The sequence below is a fragment of the Pyrus communis genome, chromosome 15 (genome assembly GCF_963583255.1).
Source record: "Pyrus communis chromosome 15, drPyrComm1.1, whole genome shotgun sequence".
NCBI lineage: Eukaryota > Viridiplantae > Streptophyta > Magnoliopsida > Rosales > Rosaceae > Pyrus > Pyrus communis.
Genome location: NC_084817.1, coordinates 21353700 through 21369648, shown reverse-complemented (window position 1 = coordinate 21369648; position 15949 = coordinate 21353700). Strand labels below are relative to the sequence as shown.

Below are 15949 nucleotides of genomic sequence, written 5' to 3'. Positions count from 1 at the left end.
AATTCCCATGCTTATATTTTTGCAGGATATTTTCTCTTGAAATGTAGAATTTCATAATGGGTCATTGTTCTTACTTCTTAACGATTTTTTTTTCTTTTTTGAGCAAAAACGAAAATTATTATTTGAACAATTGAGTTTTAATATGTGTGTTTTGTGTTGCACATTTTGACGTATTAAGTTTGATGCCTTTTTCAAACTCATACAAGTAGGAAACCCGAATTTATTGCCACTTAATATTATGATATAATGATATTCTTCTTTATTTGTAAGTAAGACGTATGAATCTCGTAAGTAATTAGTTCGACGTCATTCTGTTAGCTGACTCATTGTTTGACATAATATAAGTTCATCACCCTTAGGTCCCGTTTGGTGGATTGGATGGGATAAGTTACGAGTCCAAAATATAGTGAGTTATCTAACCTATCTTTATATATATGGTATAAGTCATGTGTTACAAGTCTCTGTTAGTCTAGTCCTATTATTAAAACTCAATCTCATCCAGCCCATCAAACGGGCCCTTAATGTATATATTTTGTCTTATAAAAAACTACCAAGGCCCAAGCCGGTATATGATCATTTTAAAAAGGCCCAATGCTATGCTAAGCTAGGCTTTAAGTCCACGTTATGGACCCAAGTCCATACGCTAGCATTTAACTTATAGAGTTAATTGCAAAATGATTCGCTTTAGAGTTAATTGCAAAATTGATCCCTTATATGCATTTGGGGATTTCAATTTAGTTAAAAAAAAATAAAAATAAAATATTTGTACCAAATTGGTCCCTAATCTTCTTTTTTGATTACATCGATATTTTTACATTAAGAGGAAGAGAAGTTCAGCTAAGTTACACAATGACAATTAATATTCCAATTGGATGGGGAAAAAACCCAAGGTTGTCAGATCTAAGATGTGGTGTGATGTTGTCGATGGTGGTGGTGGTGGTGTAGCACTGATTGGTGGAGACGATGGAGATTTGCAATATGGTGGTGGCTGATTGTGTTGCCTGAATCGTGGTGGCGATTGTTTTAGTGATGGTTGCGAATTTGCGATGTCTTCAATGATGGTGGCAGTGGAGAATTGAGATGGTGAAGTAGATGGAGATAATTGTTGTTGATGTCGACGAAAGTTTTCATATTAAGTGGATGTTGTTGATATATCTTCAATACTAGGTAGATATTGTCGTATGGAGTTTACTACCAAATACAAAGGACACTGCTCCAATGGCCAAATCCAAACCAAACTATCCAAGTCAACTTTGATTATATTAGGGTGGGATCCTATTTTTTTGCACATCTGCTTTAGTGTGCACTTGGCAGACATTGCCACAACATAACCTAAGGGCAAGGGCATCAACATTTTAACCCTTAAATATGGGCGCGACTCTCTTTTACGAGGCTTACAGCACAAAACACACTCGTAACATTTATCAGAAAATAGAAAGAAAAAAAAACAAAAATGTTTGGAAGTGTCGAGTTTTTTAATTGCTTTACTATTTCTTGCCACAGTCTAGTTCTCAAAGAATCAGAGTCCCAAAGGCATAATTCCCATGTGGTATGATTTTCAACCCAGTTAAATTTAAACCACCATTGCTTGGCCTCATCAGTGCTTCATTTGTGGACATAGTAATCATTGTTATGATTGTGTATTGTTTCTATATGTTTGTGCATGTCATTGTTAGGCAAACATCACTAATTTCTTACCTTCAATGCTTCTTTTGTCCAATAATCCTAAGGATGCAAGCTCGGAACATAACTTTTAAATCCCAACTGATGCGGTTGTAGTTCATTTGTTTATCTTTTCGGGCCACCGTGATTTTCATTTACTTATAATCATATTATATGATATTAAAATGTCGGGTTACGAGTTGGTAGCCCTAGTAACCGGAGCTATTTTGTCATTTCAGGCAGTGCAATGGCTTCAAATAATCAAATCATATGCCGTACAATCATGTAAAATTTCAAAACAGACACTGGCAACTTTGTTTTCTAAGTTAATTTTTTTTCAATGTGTTGAGAATACGATCTGATATACTTAGTATCATAATACAAATGGTTGAAATTTGTTTTAAAATACCCAACCATTTGTATTATGACATTTAATGATTTGGACCTTGTTTTTGGCCAAATATCTCTCGTTTTCTAGGACTATATGCAGTTAAAAGTCATGATTATGTCCTTTATATTTCGTGTAAGAATGTAAAAGAAATTTGGAATTTTGAAGGAAGTCAATGATGGTAGCTCATGAGAATGATTGCAAAGGTGTTTGTAGAAATGACCGAATCAACTTAGAATTTAGTGGCCTGCTTTGTGATTTGCCTCTTGTACTTCTTGTGGAGCATATATCATATATTTGCCTCTTAAAATTTTATGACATAGATACACATACACTGTCATAGTGACAATAATATTTCGTGACAATAATGTTTCGTGTCAATAATACGACATACGTTAATTTTTCTCAACATATCCTTATATTATTTACATAAAAACACTATCGTAGTAATATATCTGTGCCATACAAGTTCATCTCCAACTATGTATTTATCTTGATACCCTGTACTTTTCATTTGAAGAACCATTATTTCCCTTAAACTGTCGAAAGCTTGTTGCTTTTGATCTCATGGAGTCTCCACCATGCCAAAAGAATAAAAATATTTGTCCCCATGAATCTCATTCTGCTAAGAGGACCCCCGCACAACACTCACTCACAAATTTAGACGCAGACAAACTTGCAATGCAAGTGTGTGTTCTCACACAGTTGCAAACACACGCACGTGTAGTTCATGAATCATATATATATATATATATATAACCCTATATGCTTATCTTGCAACTTGTTTTTCCCATTGACTCTTATTTGCACCAAATGGCCGACTGCTTTTCTATCACGGTGTTTATGTGTGACATGACTCACTTCTTATGAGATTATTCTTTTACCATATAATTAAGATATGCTTTAGGATTTTTCTTATACGATACGAATTCGTACATGACACGAAGATTTTTGTAGCTGTTAGATTGTTGGGTTCATCCTTTTTTTATTAAGATAAAAATTAATTATAAAATTTTTGTGACTGTCAGATTGATGGGTCATTCTTTTCTAGTAAGGTATAAATTAATCACAACACACTAAATTATATTTTCGTAAATAAATGCTTGTACATAAGTCCACCCTTGGTATCGAGGAAAACGAAAATTGAAAAATGATCAATTTTAGGTTGAACATGATGTTGTCTATAACATCGTCTAGCTAGTTATAAAGCATCATAAAACTAGGTAGTGATAAAATATTTAGACGAAATGAATTTGAGAGAAATGGAATAAAGATATGTCACATTTGGAATGCCTTTAATCATTAAAGACTATTTCCACCTTGTGAGTGGGAAGTTCATGCCTCACTATCTATGGTGAAGCAAGCTTGGTGCTTTTCCATGCGCGCACACCTCACTCCAACATAAATCAATCGAGTTCATTTAGAAAAAAAATGGAAACAACATAAAAGAATACAAAGATTTACTTCCTTCTCATCTATTCTTAACTTATAAATGGAGATAATGTTACAGATACGAGTTATGTCAGTTGGTTAAGACAATGTGTTCGTTCGTTACTCTTAAGTCCAAATATCTCTCCCTGTCAATTAGACTAGTTTAAAATATCGTCTTGCAACATATGCTCAGCTGTCAGTCATGCCCAAAGGGTTGCTAACTCAAGTGGCCCCTCCGCACAAGAATCATATATGCTTCCTTACCTTTAAAATCAGAATCAGGAACGCACTTTTTGGATGCATAAAGAAGGCTCTCCCACAATTCACAACCCTCCACTCCTCACTAACATATATGTGCCTTTTTATTCCCCACTCCAATACAAAAGAGCACAAAAGATAAAGAGGAAAAAACAAAATTCACAAAAGCTAGGGAAGATTTGATTAGTTGATCCCTCTGAGATATGGATGCTGATGAGCTAGGGTTAGTGTAAAAAAGCAGCTATAGTGACTGAATTCCTCAAATCGTTACAAAAACAAAATTACAAAGTAGAAAATAGACAAAGAGATTGAGATATGGAATCTACAAGCCACCTCCATGAAAAACTAAAGAGAGTTATAATTAGTTATACCTTTATGACCAGTCCCCCAATCAGCTTGGGAGGAACTTTACTTATATGGTTATCTGATATCATATATATATATATATATATATATATATATATATATATATATATATATATAGGCTATATAACAGTATTTGACCTAGGACTGGGGGACCCAACAAACAAACTCTTCCATGCAAATCAGAACTCATAAGGGTTCTTGACCTCCGTCACATTTGGTGCTTCTTTGGTCTTAGTTGATGACTTGCATGAATCAAATCTGCAAGGGTCAGCTTCAATCAGCAGCTGAACCACCTCCTTCATGCTCGGACGCAGAGAAGGCGCCTTACAGGTACATCGAACGGCAATGCGAAGAACCTGGATCATCTCCTCCTGGAATGAGTCCGATAATCGCTTGTCAAGCACCTCCATGGCTCCTTCTTTGGTCTCCACTTTGTTTGAAACCCAGTATATGATGTTCTTGTTGTCTCCAAACTCTGCCTCCACTGGCTTCTTCCCTGTTATCAGCTCCATCAAAACTACCCCAAAACTGTAGACGTCACACTTGGTTGTTGCTTTGGATGAATATGCATATTCTGTCCCAAAAAAACAAATCAATCAATTAAATTTAGTTAAACATGATTTGGAGTAGTTACTAATTTAAGTCAAAACACTACTTAGTAAAAGTAAATCAAGATACCACGCATATAGTACTTGTTTAACCTAAAAAAGCAACAACTAAGAGCAAGCATAAAAAACAAATTTGATACAAAAGGTAACGCATAATGGTTTATTTTTTGTATCAAGTGATATTCTAATCTAAGGGGATTCGAACTTGGGTGTCGACGAGGGAGCATACTGCTTTAGTCAACTAGACTACGCTTAGGTCTGTAGAATAAATAATAGTTTTACTTTAACTGTAAATGTTTAATCAATCTATGGAAAGTTTGATCAGGAAATTACCTGGGGCTAAGTAACCATAAGTCCCAGCAATAACAGTGGTGGTGGAATCTTTTCCCCCACTTGCCTGTAAAACCTTGGCTATGCCAAAATCTGCAACCTTGGCTTGGTTATTGACGTCAAGCAGGATGTTCGTAGACTTGATATCTCTGTGAATAATTGGAGGCATCAGATCATGGTGGAGGTATGCCAAACCCTGTGCAATCCCGAGCGCAATCTGGTGACGAGTAGGCCAATCTAGAGGGATCCATCCTTTGTGAAGGGCATCCCAAAGGTTACCATTTGGCATATACTCATAAACCAACAGGTTGCAGTCCAAGCTTGAGAAGTAGCAGTACAATTTGACAATGTTTATGTGCCTGATACTTCCCAGCGTCTCCACCTCAGTTTTCAACTCCTTGTGTATGAACAGCTGATCTTCTGCAGAATCTTTTGCTTTTCTACTCCACAGCCTCTTCACTGCAATCACATTCCCGCTGCTCAGCTCAATCTTGTACACTGTCCCTGATCCTCCATGGCCTACTATGTTCTTATCAACCATGGCTTCAATGACCTTGCGGTGGTCGAAGTTTATTCGATGAAAGCTCTTTACATCATATGAGAAGAATGATGAGGACAGGGTCTCATCATGTTCCACCTCTGCTCTTTCTTTTCCAAATCGGCGCTTTAGGAACAGCAGAGCTCCAATGAGGAGGAGGACTACCGAAACTATAATAACCCAGAAAGCATTCAACTTCTTTTTGTTCAAAGATTGTGAACATATGGGAAAATTATTTTGATCTGAAGAAACTTTAACACAGAGGCCTGGGTTGCCTGAAAAGCTTTCCACCAACCCGCCTTTTATCAATGAGAGTGGAATTGGACCAGAAAGCTTATTGTTTGAGAAGTTGATGGAGTTTGGTAACAATTCACTGAGACTCTCTGGGATTTTTCCAGTCAAGAGGTTGTTGGAGACATCAAGAACATTGAGAGATTTCAGTGAAGAAAGTGAATCGGGAATGGAAGAGTTGAGCTTGTTGCATTGCAACATCAGTAGATTTAGCTTTTTTAAGTTGCCAATTTCAGAAGGAATTGGACCAGAAAGAAAATTATTACTGAGGTCAATCTTCACTAGGCTGATTGCTCCAGAGATTGCAGGTGGTAGAATACCTGAAATCCTGTTGCTTTGTATAAAAAATTCTGACAAGTTTTTAGCTCTTCCAATTGTATCTGCAATCTGACCACTCAAATTGTTGTAACTCAAATCAAAGATCGAAACATGGGGAAGACTAAGAAGTCCTGCAGGTATTGAACCCTCCAGATGATTACCGTTAAGTCGAAATCGAAGAAGAGACTGGCATTCTACGTAGCTCTCTGGTATCTCCCCAGATAACTTATTGTCCAGCATAAGAAAATAGAGCAGCTTACCTCCCTTGCAAACCTCCGTTGGCAATGGACCAGAAAGATGGTTCTCGGACAAGTCCAGGACAATCATTGATGATGAGTGCCCCAGATTTCTTGGAACTTCTCCTGTCAGGAAGTTAGCGTACAGTGACAGCATGCTCAGTGTTTTCGAGTCTGCAATGGCGCTTGGTATTTCACCTGAAAGACTGTTGTTGTAAAGCTGCAGGACTTGGAGCTTGGGAAGGCGACAAATAGATTCTGGAATATTTCCAGTCAGCTTATTGACTGACATGTCTAAGTCTTCGAGTTCAGTGAGATTTCCAAGCTCCTCAGGGATAGTTCCAACAAGTATGTTGTAGTAGAGCTCTAACTGTTTCAAATTCTTGAGCAAACCAAGCTCCGCAGGAATTTTACCAACCAGGTAATTGCCACTCAATTCGAGATCAAGAAGAGAAGTCATGTTTCCTATTGATGGAGGGATATTTCCTTGAATCATGCACGTTGTCAAGATCATAGAATTGAGCTTTGTCAGCCGTTGGATGTCATCTGGAAGTTGCCACAAGTTGAAATCTCCGTTTTCGTTGAAGTTGAGCACCTCAAGATTGGTGAGATTGAACATTGACATGGGGAACTTGCCTTTGAACAAATTATAAGACATGTCAAGAACTCTCAGAGATTTCAAGGGTGAAAAATCCGGAAGCGTCTGACTGAGGAACAAATGATCCATGTTAACCTCTTCCAAGAATGAGCAGTTGGTGATGCTGTCCACAAAGTCACCCTGGAGATTGTTACGTCCAAGACGGAGAACGCGCAACTGAGGCAGGTAAGAGCAGATTCCTGCAGGAAACTTGCCGGACAGAGACCTACCGGAGATATCAAGCTCAACAACATACCCATCATTGTTGCAGGTGACGCCGGAGAAGTTGCAGTAAGGTTTCCGTCCTGTGACATCCCAATCTGACAGGAAGTTTCCTGAGTTAGCTGAAACAGACTTTATTATGAGCACAAAAAACTCAGACTGGTTAGTATTTGTACTGATGACGGCTTGAAACGGATAAAAAAGCGAGTGAATTATAAGCAAGATAGAAAGGACGAAGCTGGTAAAATTATAAGAAGCCATGTTTGAAAAATCAAAGATGAAGAGAGAGAGAGAGAGAAGGTTTTAGAAAGAGGGAAATAAAGGGTAGTTTTTAAAATCTGGTAGGAATTGTGGCAGGGAAGGAGGAGAGGAAGAGAAGCGGTTTATAAATGTGATGATTGAGGGGATCATTGGGTGCAGCAGTAAGAACAAGCATGGATGATAAAAAAAAGGAGGGATTGTTTGTGCACCAGTACAGAATAGTAGTGCTGCTTAAGAGAGCGAGAGAGAGAGAGAGAGAGAGAGAGAGATGGCATATATCTACCTATCTTTGCATAAAGAAGCTTTACGTGTATACTCCACTAAGATGCACGTAGTAGGGGAATAACATCGATCAGTGCCAACTGCTTTATACTGAAAGCCACATGCCCAGAATTTAAAAGAAAGTGTATTTGTCTCCATGAATCTCATTCTTCTGAGAGGACCCCACCCACCCCCTTCCTATACCACTCACAAAATTAGACATAAACAGATATAAGCGCACCTGAGATCTTTACATGTAATATTTTGTTCGATTTATATATAATGTTTTCAGGAGTACACTGCTGGAGCACCTGTTCATGTGTTTATACGTACTCAATATCCAATAATAAAAAGATAATCGTATAAACAACCAATACTGATAAGATATTAAGACTGATCTTTCTTTGGAAACGGAACTGGATTTCAATTAGGATATGAATGACTTCAAAAACTTGGGAACATGTTGAGTATAATGTTTAATACTTGTGGCACATTGTCACTTTGTACTACGAGTTTAGTTGTATTCTTCTTCACTTGTAAGTGATAGGTCTTAGATATAATTCTCATCAAAGACGAATTTGAATTACATTACTCTTAGTATAGATATTATCATTTGCTAAAAAATAAATAAACAAACTTGTGACACGTTACACAAGCATAGTACGGATGCTTGCTGCTTCTTTGGAGTATCCAAACAGGTAGCATCAACAGAACTAACTTTTATTGGTTTGGTTTTATACTTTTGAAACAAGGACTCGTTTGGAAGTGTTTTAAAAATGACTAAAAATGTTTTTAGTAAAAATATTTTTGAAACCAATTCTTAATACTTTAAGTGCTTCCTACAAGAAACACATATCCGGTGCTTCATCCAACAAGCACTTAAATGCTTTTGGAACCCAAAATCAATTTCATCAAAAGTGGCTTCAGTCATTTTAAAAACACTTTCAAAGAGTTCTAAAACCAAACTGTATCGACCATATATCTTTGAATTGTTCATTTTATTTATTTTGCACATGTCGACTTATTATAGGTTATTTGGAAGTCTTACGGTACCATACTTTGAGTTTCTACATGATATAAGTTGTAATGACTATTAATAATTAGGAGATATGTTTGTATTTATGTTTATGTAAAATTATAATTAACTAGTAAATCGTTTTCTAGTATGATATTTTATTTAAATAAAACTTAGTCCTAGTTAACTTGATGAAATTTTATGTTCCGTTAAACTGAGTCTTTTGATTGAATTGGAATGTGTTAGGTGTGAGGATGTTTAGAAATTAAAATTCTTGAAATGTTGACCTTTTTTAATTAGTGCGTTGGAATTGACTTTAACCGACCGAATCAAATTGATTAACAATGCTTTGGTTTGGTTTTGTTTTCAATAATGGTATTGGTCAAAACTGAATCAAATTGAACTATAGAGTACTAGTTGATTTGGTTATATTTTTAGTATTTAACTGAATCAAACCGAATCGCACATACTCTTACAAACATTTTTATGGTAACATGTTTTTATTTCAAAAACCTCGAAGGTACAAAGAAAATGTATTAGAAGCAAATCAAAGGGAATATGAAACAGTTCTCGTAACATACAAGAAGAATCAATAAACACAATATTAAAGAAGGTTGTGAAACTCGTCAAATATATTGCTTTATTTTTTTTTATTAACACTAGCATAATACCCCACACTTTGTGTGTGATAATATCTGTTTTTTTTTTTGGTAAAGATAATATCTGTTTTTAAAATTGGAAAGTGAGAGGGAGAAAAAAGAGGAATGTGGAATGGGAGAGAGAAGTTTGTATTTTATTTTTTATTTTTCAAATTAGAGGATGTTATGATCACCTGTGGGTGAGGTTAAAAAAAAATTGTAAAATTTAGTTTGTGTGAATTTACTTAACTGCCCATAATTTTATTTTTAGTAGAAGACTAAATTACCTTTTCATCCTCTTTTGGTTGACAAAAAGAGTTTCATTAATATGTAGTTTAGATATATTGGTTTGTTGATGTTTTTTATTAACAGAAAATCAAAGAAAATTTCATTGGAGATAATCAAAGATATTGTCAAATGACAGATTTTGTTAGATTAAATGTTAGGTTAGCCACCTACAGGGTTCGAACCCACGCCGTCGTACAATGACTCAACACTTTTCCACCGCAGTGATAAAGGGCCACTTGCAACCAAGGTTTTAAAAGACGCGAGGCGCTAGTCGGGCGACAAGCTAGAGCTTAGCGCCTAGGCAGTCACTTAGACGAACTAGACCGATTTAAGTAAATTTATTATATTTCGTGTAAATAAGTGTATGTTTATACTTAAAATATAATTAATTACGTCATAAACTACAAAATAGAATGATATATATATATATATATATATATTATATGAAGTATTGGAACATAATGAAACCATGGGGAACAAACACATAATGTGTGTTCATTTAAGTATTCAACAAGTCTCTTACAATTTTTTGAAAAATAAAAATAAAATGCAAAATGAAAATTATCTATTTTCTATCTAAATAAATCGCAATCTACGCGGGTCTGGATGGGTTAGGCGGTCTAGGTGGGTGCCTCATCAGGTCTAGCGCCCTTTCTTAATTTTCAAATACTTAAGCATTAATCGGGATCGTGGCTAGCCGTCTAACGTCTAAGTGAGACTTAGGTGGCGCTAGGTAGGGATTTTTAGAACGATGCTTGCAACATGATCAAAGATATAAACATGTCAAATGTGAAAGTCCTGGTTTTCCGCAGGAACTCCAAATCCTTCATGGATTCTCATTCCCATCCCAAACGTGTGATTAACACATTAACGATTAAAGCCACACACAAACTCTCCCTAATCCTAATTAGAAGTGAATTAATCCCACCTCAGTTCCTTTCGGAAAATCCCAAACAACACCTATATATATAATCCCCTTCTCTTTACAACCTAAACCCTAAACATAGATTCGTGAACCGTGCTCATCGACATGTCGACCGAGAAAGAGAATATCGAAGCTCCTGACGCCACTGACACTGAGGAAGAGGCGCAGTTGGCGACGGAAAACTACGAGAGCAAGAAGATCTCCCTCAAGACCTCCGATGGCGAGATCTTCGAGATCGACGAGAATGTCGCGATGCAGTTCCAGACTGTCAAGACGTTCTTCCAAGATGAGAGCGTGGCACGCGACATGGTGATGCCGGTCCCGAATGTCCACAGCGGGGAGCTCGTCAAGATCATCGATTTCTGCACCAAAAGTCGAGATCTGAATCGGAAGGCGGAGCAGGAGGAGGTGTCGAAGAAGGAGCTTAGGAAATTCAACAACGATTTCGTCAAGGACGAGACCACCGGTAACGTGATGGAGCTGACCCTGGCCGCCGATTACTTGAACGTCGATCAAATGCTGGAGGTGCTGAACCAGTGCGTCGCCGATCGGATCAAGAACAAGAGCGTCGAGTACGTGAGGAAGTTGTTCGGCGTCGAGAGTGATTTCACGCCCGAGGAAGAGCGGAAGCTTCGCGATGAGTATGCATGGGCTTTTGAAGGAGTCGATGAAGACTGAAAATTAAATTATATATTGTTAGAAAATTACAGATTCTTGTTGTCGTTGAATTTAGGGTTAGGGTTTATTTTGTGTAAGTTAAAAGGGGAAGACTGGTAGTGGATTTTTTTTTCCTGTCAAATGATAGATTTTGTTATATTAGTCACCGATGAGGTTCGAACTCACGTCGTTGTACAAGAGCTTGACTCCTTTCCACTACTGTGGTAAAGGGCCACTAATGGATACTGGAGCTTTTCATTATTGTGGTAAAGAGCCACTAGTGGATACTGGAGCACAAATAAGAGCATGATAGCATCAACGAGTACTAAATTTAGAAGTCAGAGACCTATAGTTAAAGAAACCACAATGAAAAGACCGCATCACTCTTTGATGATCTTACAACCATCAACAAAAAGTAGTGCTATGAATTACGGATCGAACTTCATCCTCATAATCTTTTTCAAGTGCACAAAAATCACGATCTCATATTTGAACAACAGTTGCTGCACTAAGGTTTGATGTTAAGCAGTAGGTCATAGCTGCTAAAGAAAATTTCTCAAGAGAGCAACGAACGACCACAACCCAGGAGATGGAGATGGATAGAAAATAGAATAAACAGAGAGTGGTTGAAGGGAACAGACCAAGAGAGATTACTATCAGCCCTACAGTCAAAGGCAAAGGCCTGTGGTAGTTTGTCTTTCCTCTATTTTTCTCCCTAATGTGAGGATTTTCTTCGCTCTCTGCTAGTTGGATTAGTTGGTTCGTGTATGTTATTACTGGCTCACTTTTTACAAGTGGAACACTTTGACAGTTGCATATATAGAAGGTTAATTACGTTATGTTCTTTATTGATACCGCGAGGAATTCATTAATGATGTAAGGAACAATTTTTACAGAACATTCCACTATATGCTTAATACTACATTTTTTTTTTCGAAGCCTGAGCTATCCCACACTTTGTAGGGGAACAATTTTTACAAACATTCCACTATATGATTAATATTACATTATTATTATTATTATTATTATTATTATTATTATTATTTTGGAAGTCTGATGGGTATCCTATACTTCGAAAGATAGGACTAGTTTCTAGTAGACCTGAAAAGACTAGAGGCATTCAGCCTACTTCTAACCATAGTCAAATGATATACATTCTCCCAAAACTCTCAACCAAAAAATCTCCAGTGTTTTTGCCAGCTTTAATGCTTTATATTAATTACATTAATAATACAACAATGTACACACTTTAGCTAGTTGTGGTATATTTACTGACTTCTTAGAGTTATATTTTAAATAAATAAATAATGCGGGGTGTGCTATATCCACACACCTTTTGTTAATTTATGTCATTTGATATTCTTCAATTCATTAGATTCGACTGTCAAAAATTAGAAGGATGTGTGAAAAGTAAAAAAAGATATGTCGATGTCACACCTCATAAAAGATAATACGGGCATAGAATGACCCTTGCCTCAATGTAATAGCCATTTTCATAATTGAATACCTATTGCACTAAATTGATCGAGGGATTGATTCGATCTTATATAAACATTTGTTCATGGAGAGTTTAGTATCTTTGGGCTTGTTTGATGCTTAGGATTAGTTGTTTTTGGACAACTTACCAGATTGAGTGAATGTTGAATAGAAATATGGACGTCAATTTTCATATTTTGTTCAAGTGAAGGTAAAACATGAAGTCATGAAGAAAATTTGTCCCTCTCAATTAATCCTACTATTTTTGTGTGAATTAGATAAATTTTCTTCATGATTTCATCTTTTACCTTCACTTGAACAACGTATACAAGTTGGCATCCATATTTATATCAACATTCATAGAATTAAGTGAATTGTCCAAGCCAAACAAATCCTAAACATCAAACGAGGCTTAGGAGTCTAAATTATACTACGTATTGTCGCACAATCTGTTCTATTTTATGGGAATTGAAATAGCTAATAATTAATAACAAAATATTTGCACTAAATATGCTGATACACTAGCTATAAACTAAATATTAAGATACAGTCAAGTTAATAAATAATGGACTAACCACACCTACTGCTTAAGCATCAGCTGGTCTGATTCTGCCAGTTGGTTTTTGGGTGTTTTTTTTTTTTTTTTTACTGTTTTCAATTACTAGAATTCAAATAAAAGAAAGAATTTAGTAAATTCAACAGTAAGTATATATTCGGTATGGTAATAATTTTGTACCTCTTTGTGCATACCAGTGTATGGAATTGGGATATAATTTTACTCTTTCCTCATCATGCAAAGGGAAAAGAGCATAAGGCAATTAGTTGGTATGATCAATTTTTGATATTTGATGGCTGAAATGATCAGTATTTAGTAATAATAGCATACAAATTATATTACATAACGATGACATAACAACCGCACAATAACGATGACATGATAACGATTGATAATTTCTACTAGTATCAAAACTTGATCATTCCAGCTAATTGGCAAAGAGTATATGTGCCTTAATTAGTAATTAAGGCAATGAAACAGTTGTTGGAAGAAAATAAGCAGCACATAATGGCAAAACCACCCTTTTTCAAGTGACCATTTTAGGCCAATCAAAATCTATGAATATTCTACTGTCTACGCATGAATACAAAAGGATAAATAATTTTAACGAGTGAATTTTTATATGGATCATTGTCTAAGTGGCACAGATCAGTAATAATAATCCTCAAATATTCCTAACTGGATGGAGGTGGATAAGTTGGAATTACAGCAATTTCAAAATTGTGTTAGGGGAACTCACACCCAAAAAAGTAGATAAACGGCACCAAGAGAGTGCACCATTGTAATTTGTCTTACAATATCCACATGAATAATGTGAAGGAAGCCAAATTTTTAACTAAATTCATAAACTAAAAGACGTGCAATACTAGAAAATAAGTACCTTAATTACACTCAAGTAATAATTCAATCATGAACATCCACATTATTTAGTTTACAAAATTTAATTTAGAAATTTTGTCACCAATCCTAAAATTACCCTATTCACATAGGCTTGTTCTTTGTGTACACTTATTAGCCTATTCACATAGGCTCATTCTTTGTTGAGACTTCTCTTACTCTAAATCCAATTGGTTAAGGTACCAAGCGGATACATAAAACCTAAACTTTTAACAATTTTTTTTTTATTTTACTGCTTTTTTTCTCCTTTACCTTTTTTTAACCTTTTTTTTTTATACAACAATATAAGAGGGTGCATGAACAAATTAGTTACAAACTTATCATTCTTGAGATTTAAACTTAAGACCTTTCACTTACAAGTGAAAATAAATACCATTATACTATAGTACTTCGTGACCACAAAATATTTCACCTTGACTTTATATGGTCTGTCCGGTATTGTCTTAAAGAATGATTTTTGAAGGATAGTTTTAGAAAGGAAAAAGAAAAAAAACACCGACAAATAGAATTGTGCATTTCTATAATGTGAGAATTTGCGAGGTTGTTTAATAAGTGATGTTTTCAATTTTAACTGAAAATATAGAAAACGTATTTAATTGGCTACAAAATTATAAACATCCAAAATCAATGCATATAGTATGCATACCTTGATAATTTTTTTTAAGTCTTAAATGTGCTTCCTTTCAGTAATTAGCAGAAAATAATCATAAAGCAAATTATTGATTTAATCTTTGCAAAAGAACACAACATGGCATTTGTTGGTGTCAAAACTTGGAAGGAGTTTGGACTGAGTTCAACATGCATGTATCTTGAGTGTCGCTTTTGGTCTAAAGGGAGGCTCCGGAGAGTTGGTGATCTACCATCATTGGACCGGGTATGACCCGGTGGCAGAACCTATTATGGGCAGCTCAGAGAGCCTATATCATACTCGGAGAGCTCATGACTTGTACCATAGGCGGCTCAGAGAGGCCATAGTCTGTTATGGCTTAAAGGCCCATTACCTCAGGGCAGACTATGTCTTATTTTCCTTAAGGTAATTTGGGGGTCTACTCATAATGTCAAGGGCAAAGCCGTCATATTTAGCATATAATCCATGTGTCCTTCTCCTATTAGATGTGGTTAATTTATGTCTATACAAGCTTGCCACTGTTGGAAGCTGCCAATAAACAGTGTGTTTGAGTGCATGTTAAAGATGTGCATTAATCTAAGTTCTTAATCAAATGATTGTGCACTAAGTGCGATTTTGGTTTTGTTAGGTTTTTTTATGTGCCTCTAGCGAATAAGGACAAAAATTTCAGTGTAACTCTATGTATACTTGCCAAAAAAGTAAATAAAAGAAAAATAGAAACTCAATGACAAAAGAATATATTCATCTCATGATGGAGTCAAGATTACAAATGTTCACAAAAGTAAAATCTAGGTCGATGGGCCGAGCTTCATAACTTGAAATGTAATGAAAATAGTAAAAGTCTAGCAAGATTTACGCCACGAAGGGTAAGATAATGCTAAAGGAGCCCGCCAAAATCACTAGTTTCAGTTTGAGCTTAGTACAAAACATTTATCTCATCGAGAAAGTGATGGTGGTTGGAATTGTACATCAACCAAATCATACCATGGCAGAGCTATAAAAGTTTTAGATCTCCATGATGGTAGGCAGTATTTTCTTCAAATGAAGGCTTTGAGATTGTAG

General features: G+C 35.9%; 2 protein-coding genes across 2 annotated transcripts; one reads left to right on the top strand and one right to left on the bottom strand.

Annotated features, from left to right (window-relative positions):
* Positions 1 to 4175: 4175 nt before the first annotated feature.
* On the bottom strand, positions 4176 to 7716 carry LOC137718531 (receptor protein-tyrosine kinase CEPR1-like). The gene is made up of 2 exons (XM_068458083.1): positions 5047 to 7716; positions 4176 to 4679 (listed from the first exon to the last, which is right to left on the bottom strand). The coding sequence occupies exons 1-2, from the start codon at positions 7544 to 7546 to the stop codon at positions 4285 to 4287; spliced, it is 2895 nt and encodes a 964-aa protein (XP_068314184.1). The 5' UTR covers positions 7547 to 7716; the 3' UTR covers positions 4176 to 4284.
* Positions 7717 to 10778: 3062 nt separating this feature from the next.
* Positions 10779 to 11351, top strand: LOC137716907 (SKP1-like protein 11). Its single transcript, XM_068456259.1, has one exon. It carries the CDS (start codon positions 10779 to 10781, stop codon positions 11349 to 11351), a length of 573 nt encoding a protein of 190 aa, XP_068312360.1.
* The last annotated feature ends 4598 nt before the right edge of the window (positions 11352 to 15949 follow it).

Bases quoted from the DNA above. Each gene is read 5' to 3' on its own strand.
- LOC137718531 (XM_068458083.1), bottom strand. From the start codon at position 7,546: ATGGCTTCTTATAATTTTACCAGCTTCGTCCTTTCTATCTTGCTTATA. The intron at 4,680-5,046 runs GTAATTTCCTGA...TTTTTGGGACAG, and splicing joins TTATGGTTACTTAGCCCCAG to AATATGCATATTCATCCAAA.
- LOC137716907 (XM_068456259.1), top strand. From the start codon at position 10,779: ATGTCGACCGAGAAAGAGAATATCGAAGCTCCTGACGCCACTGACACT.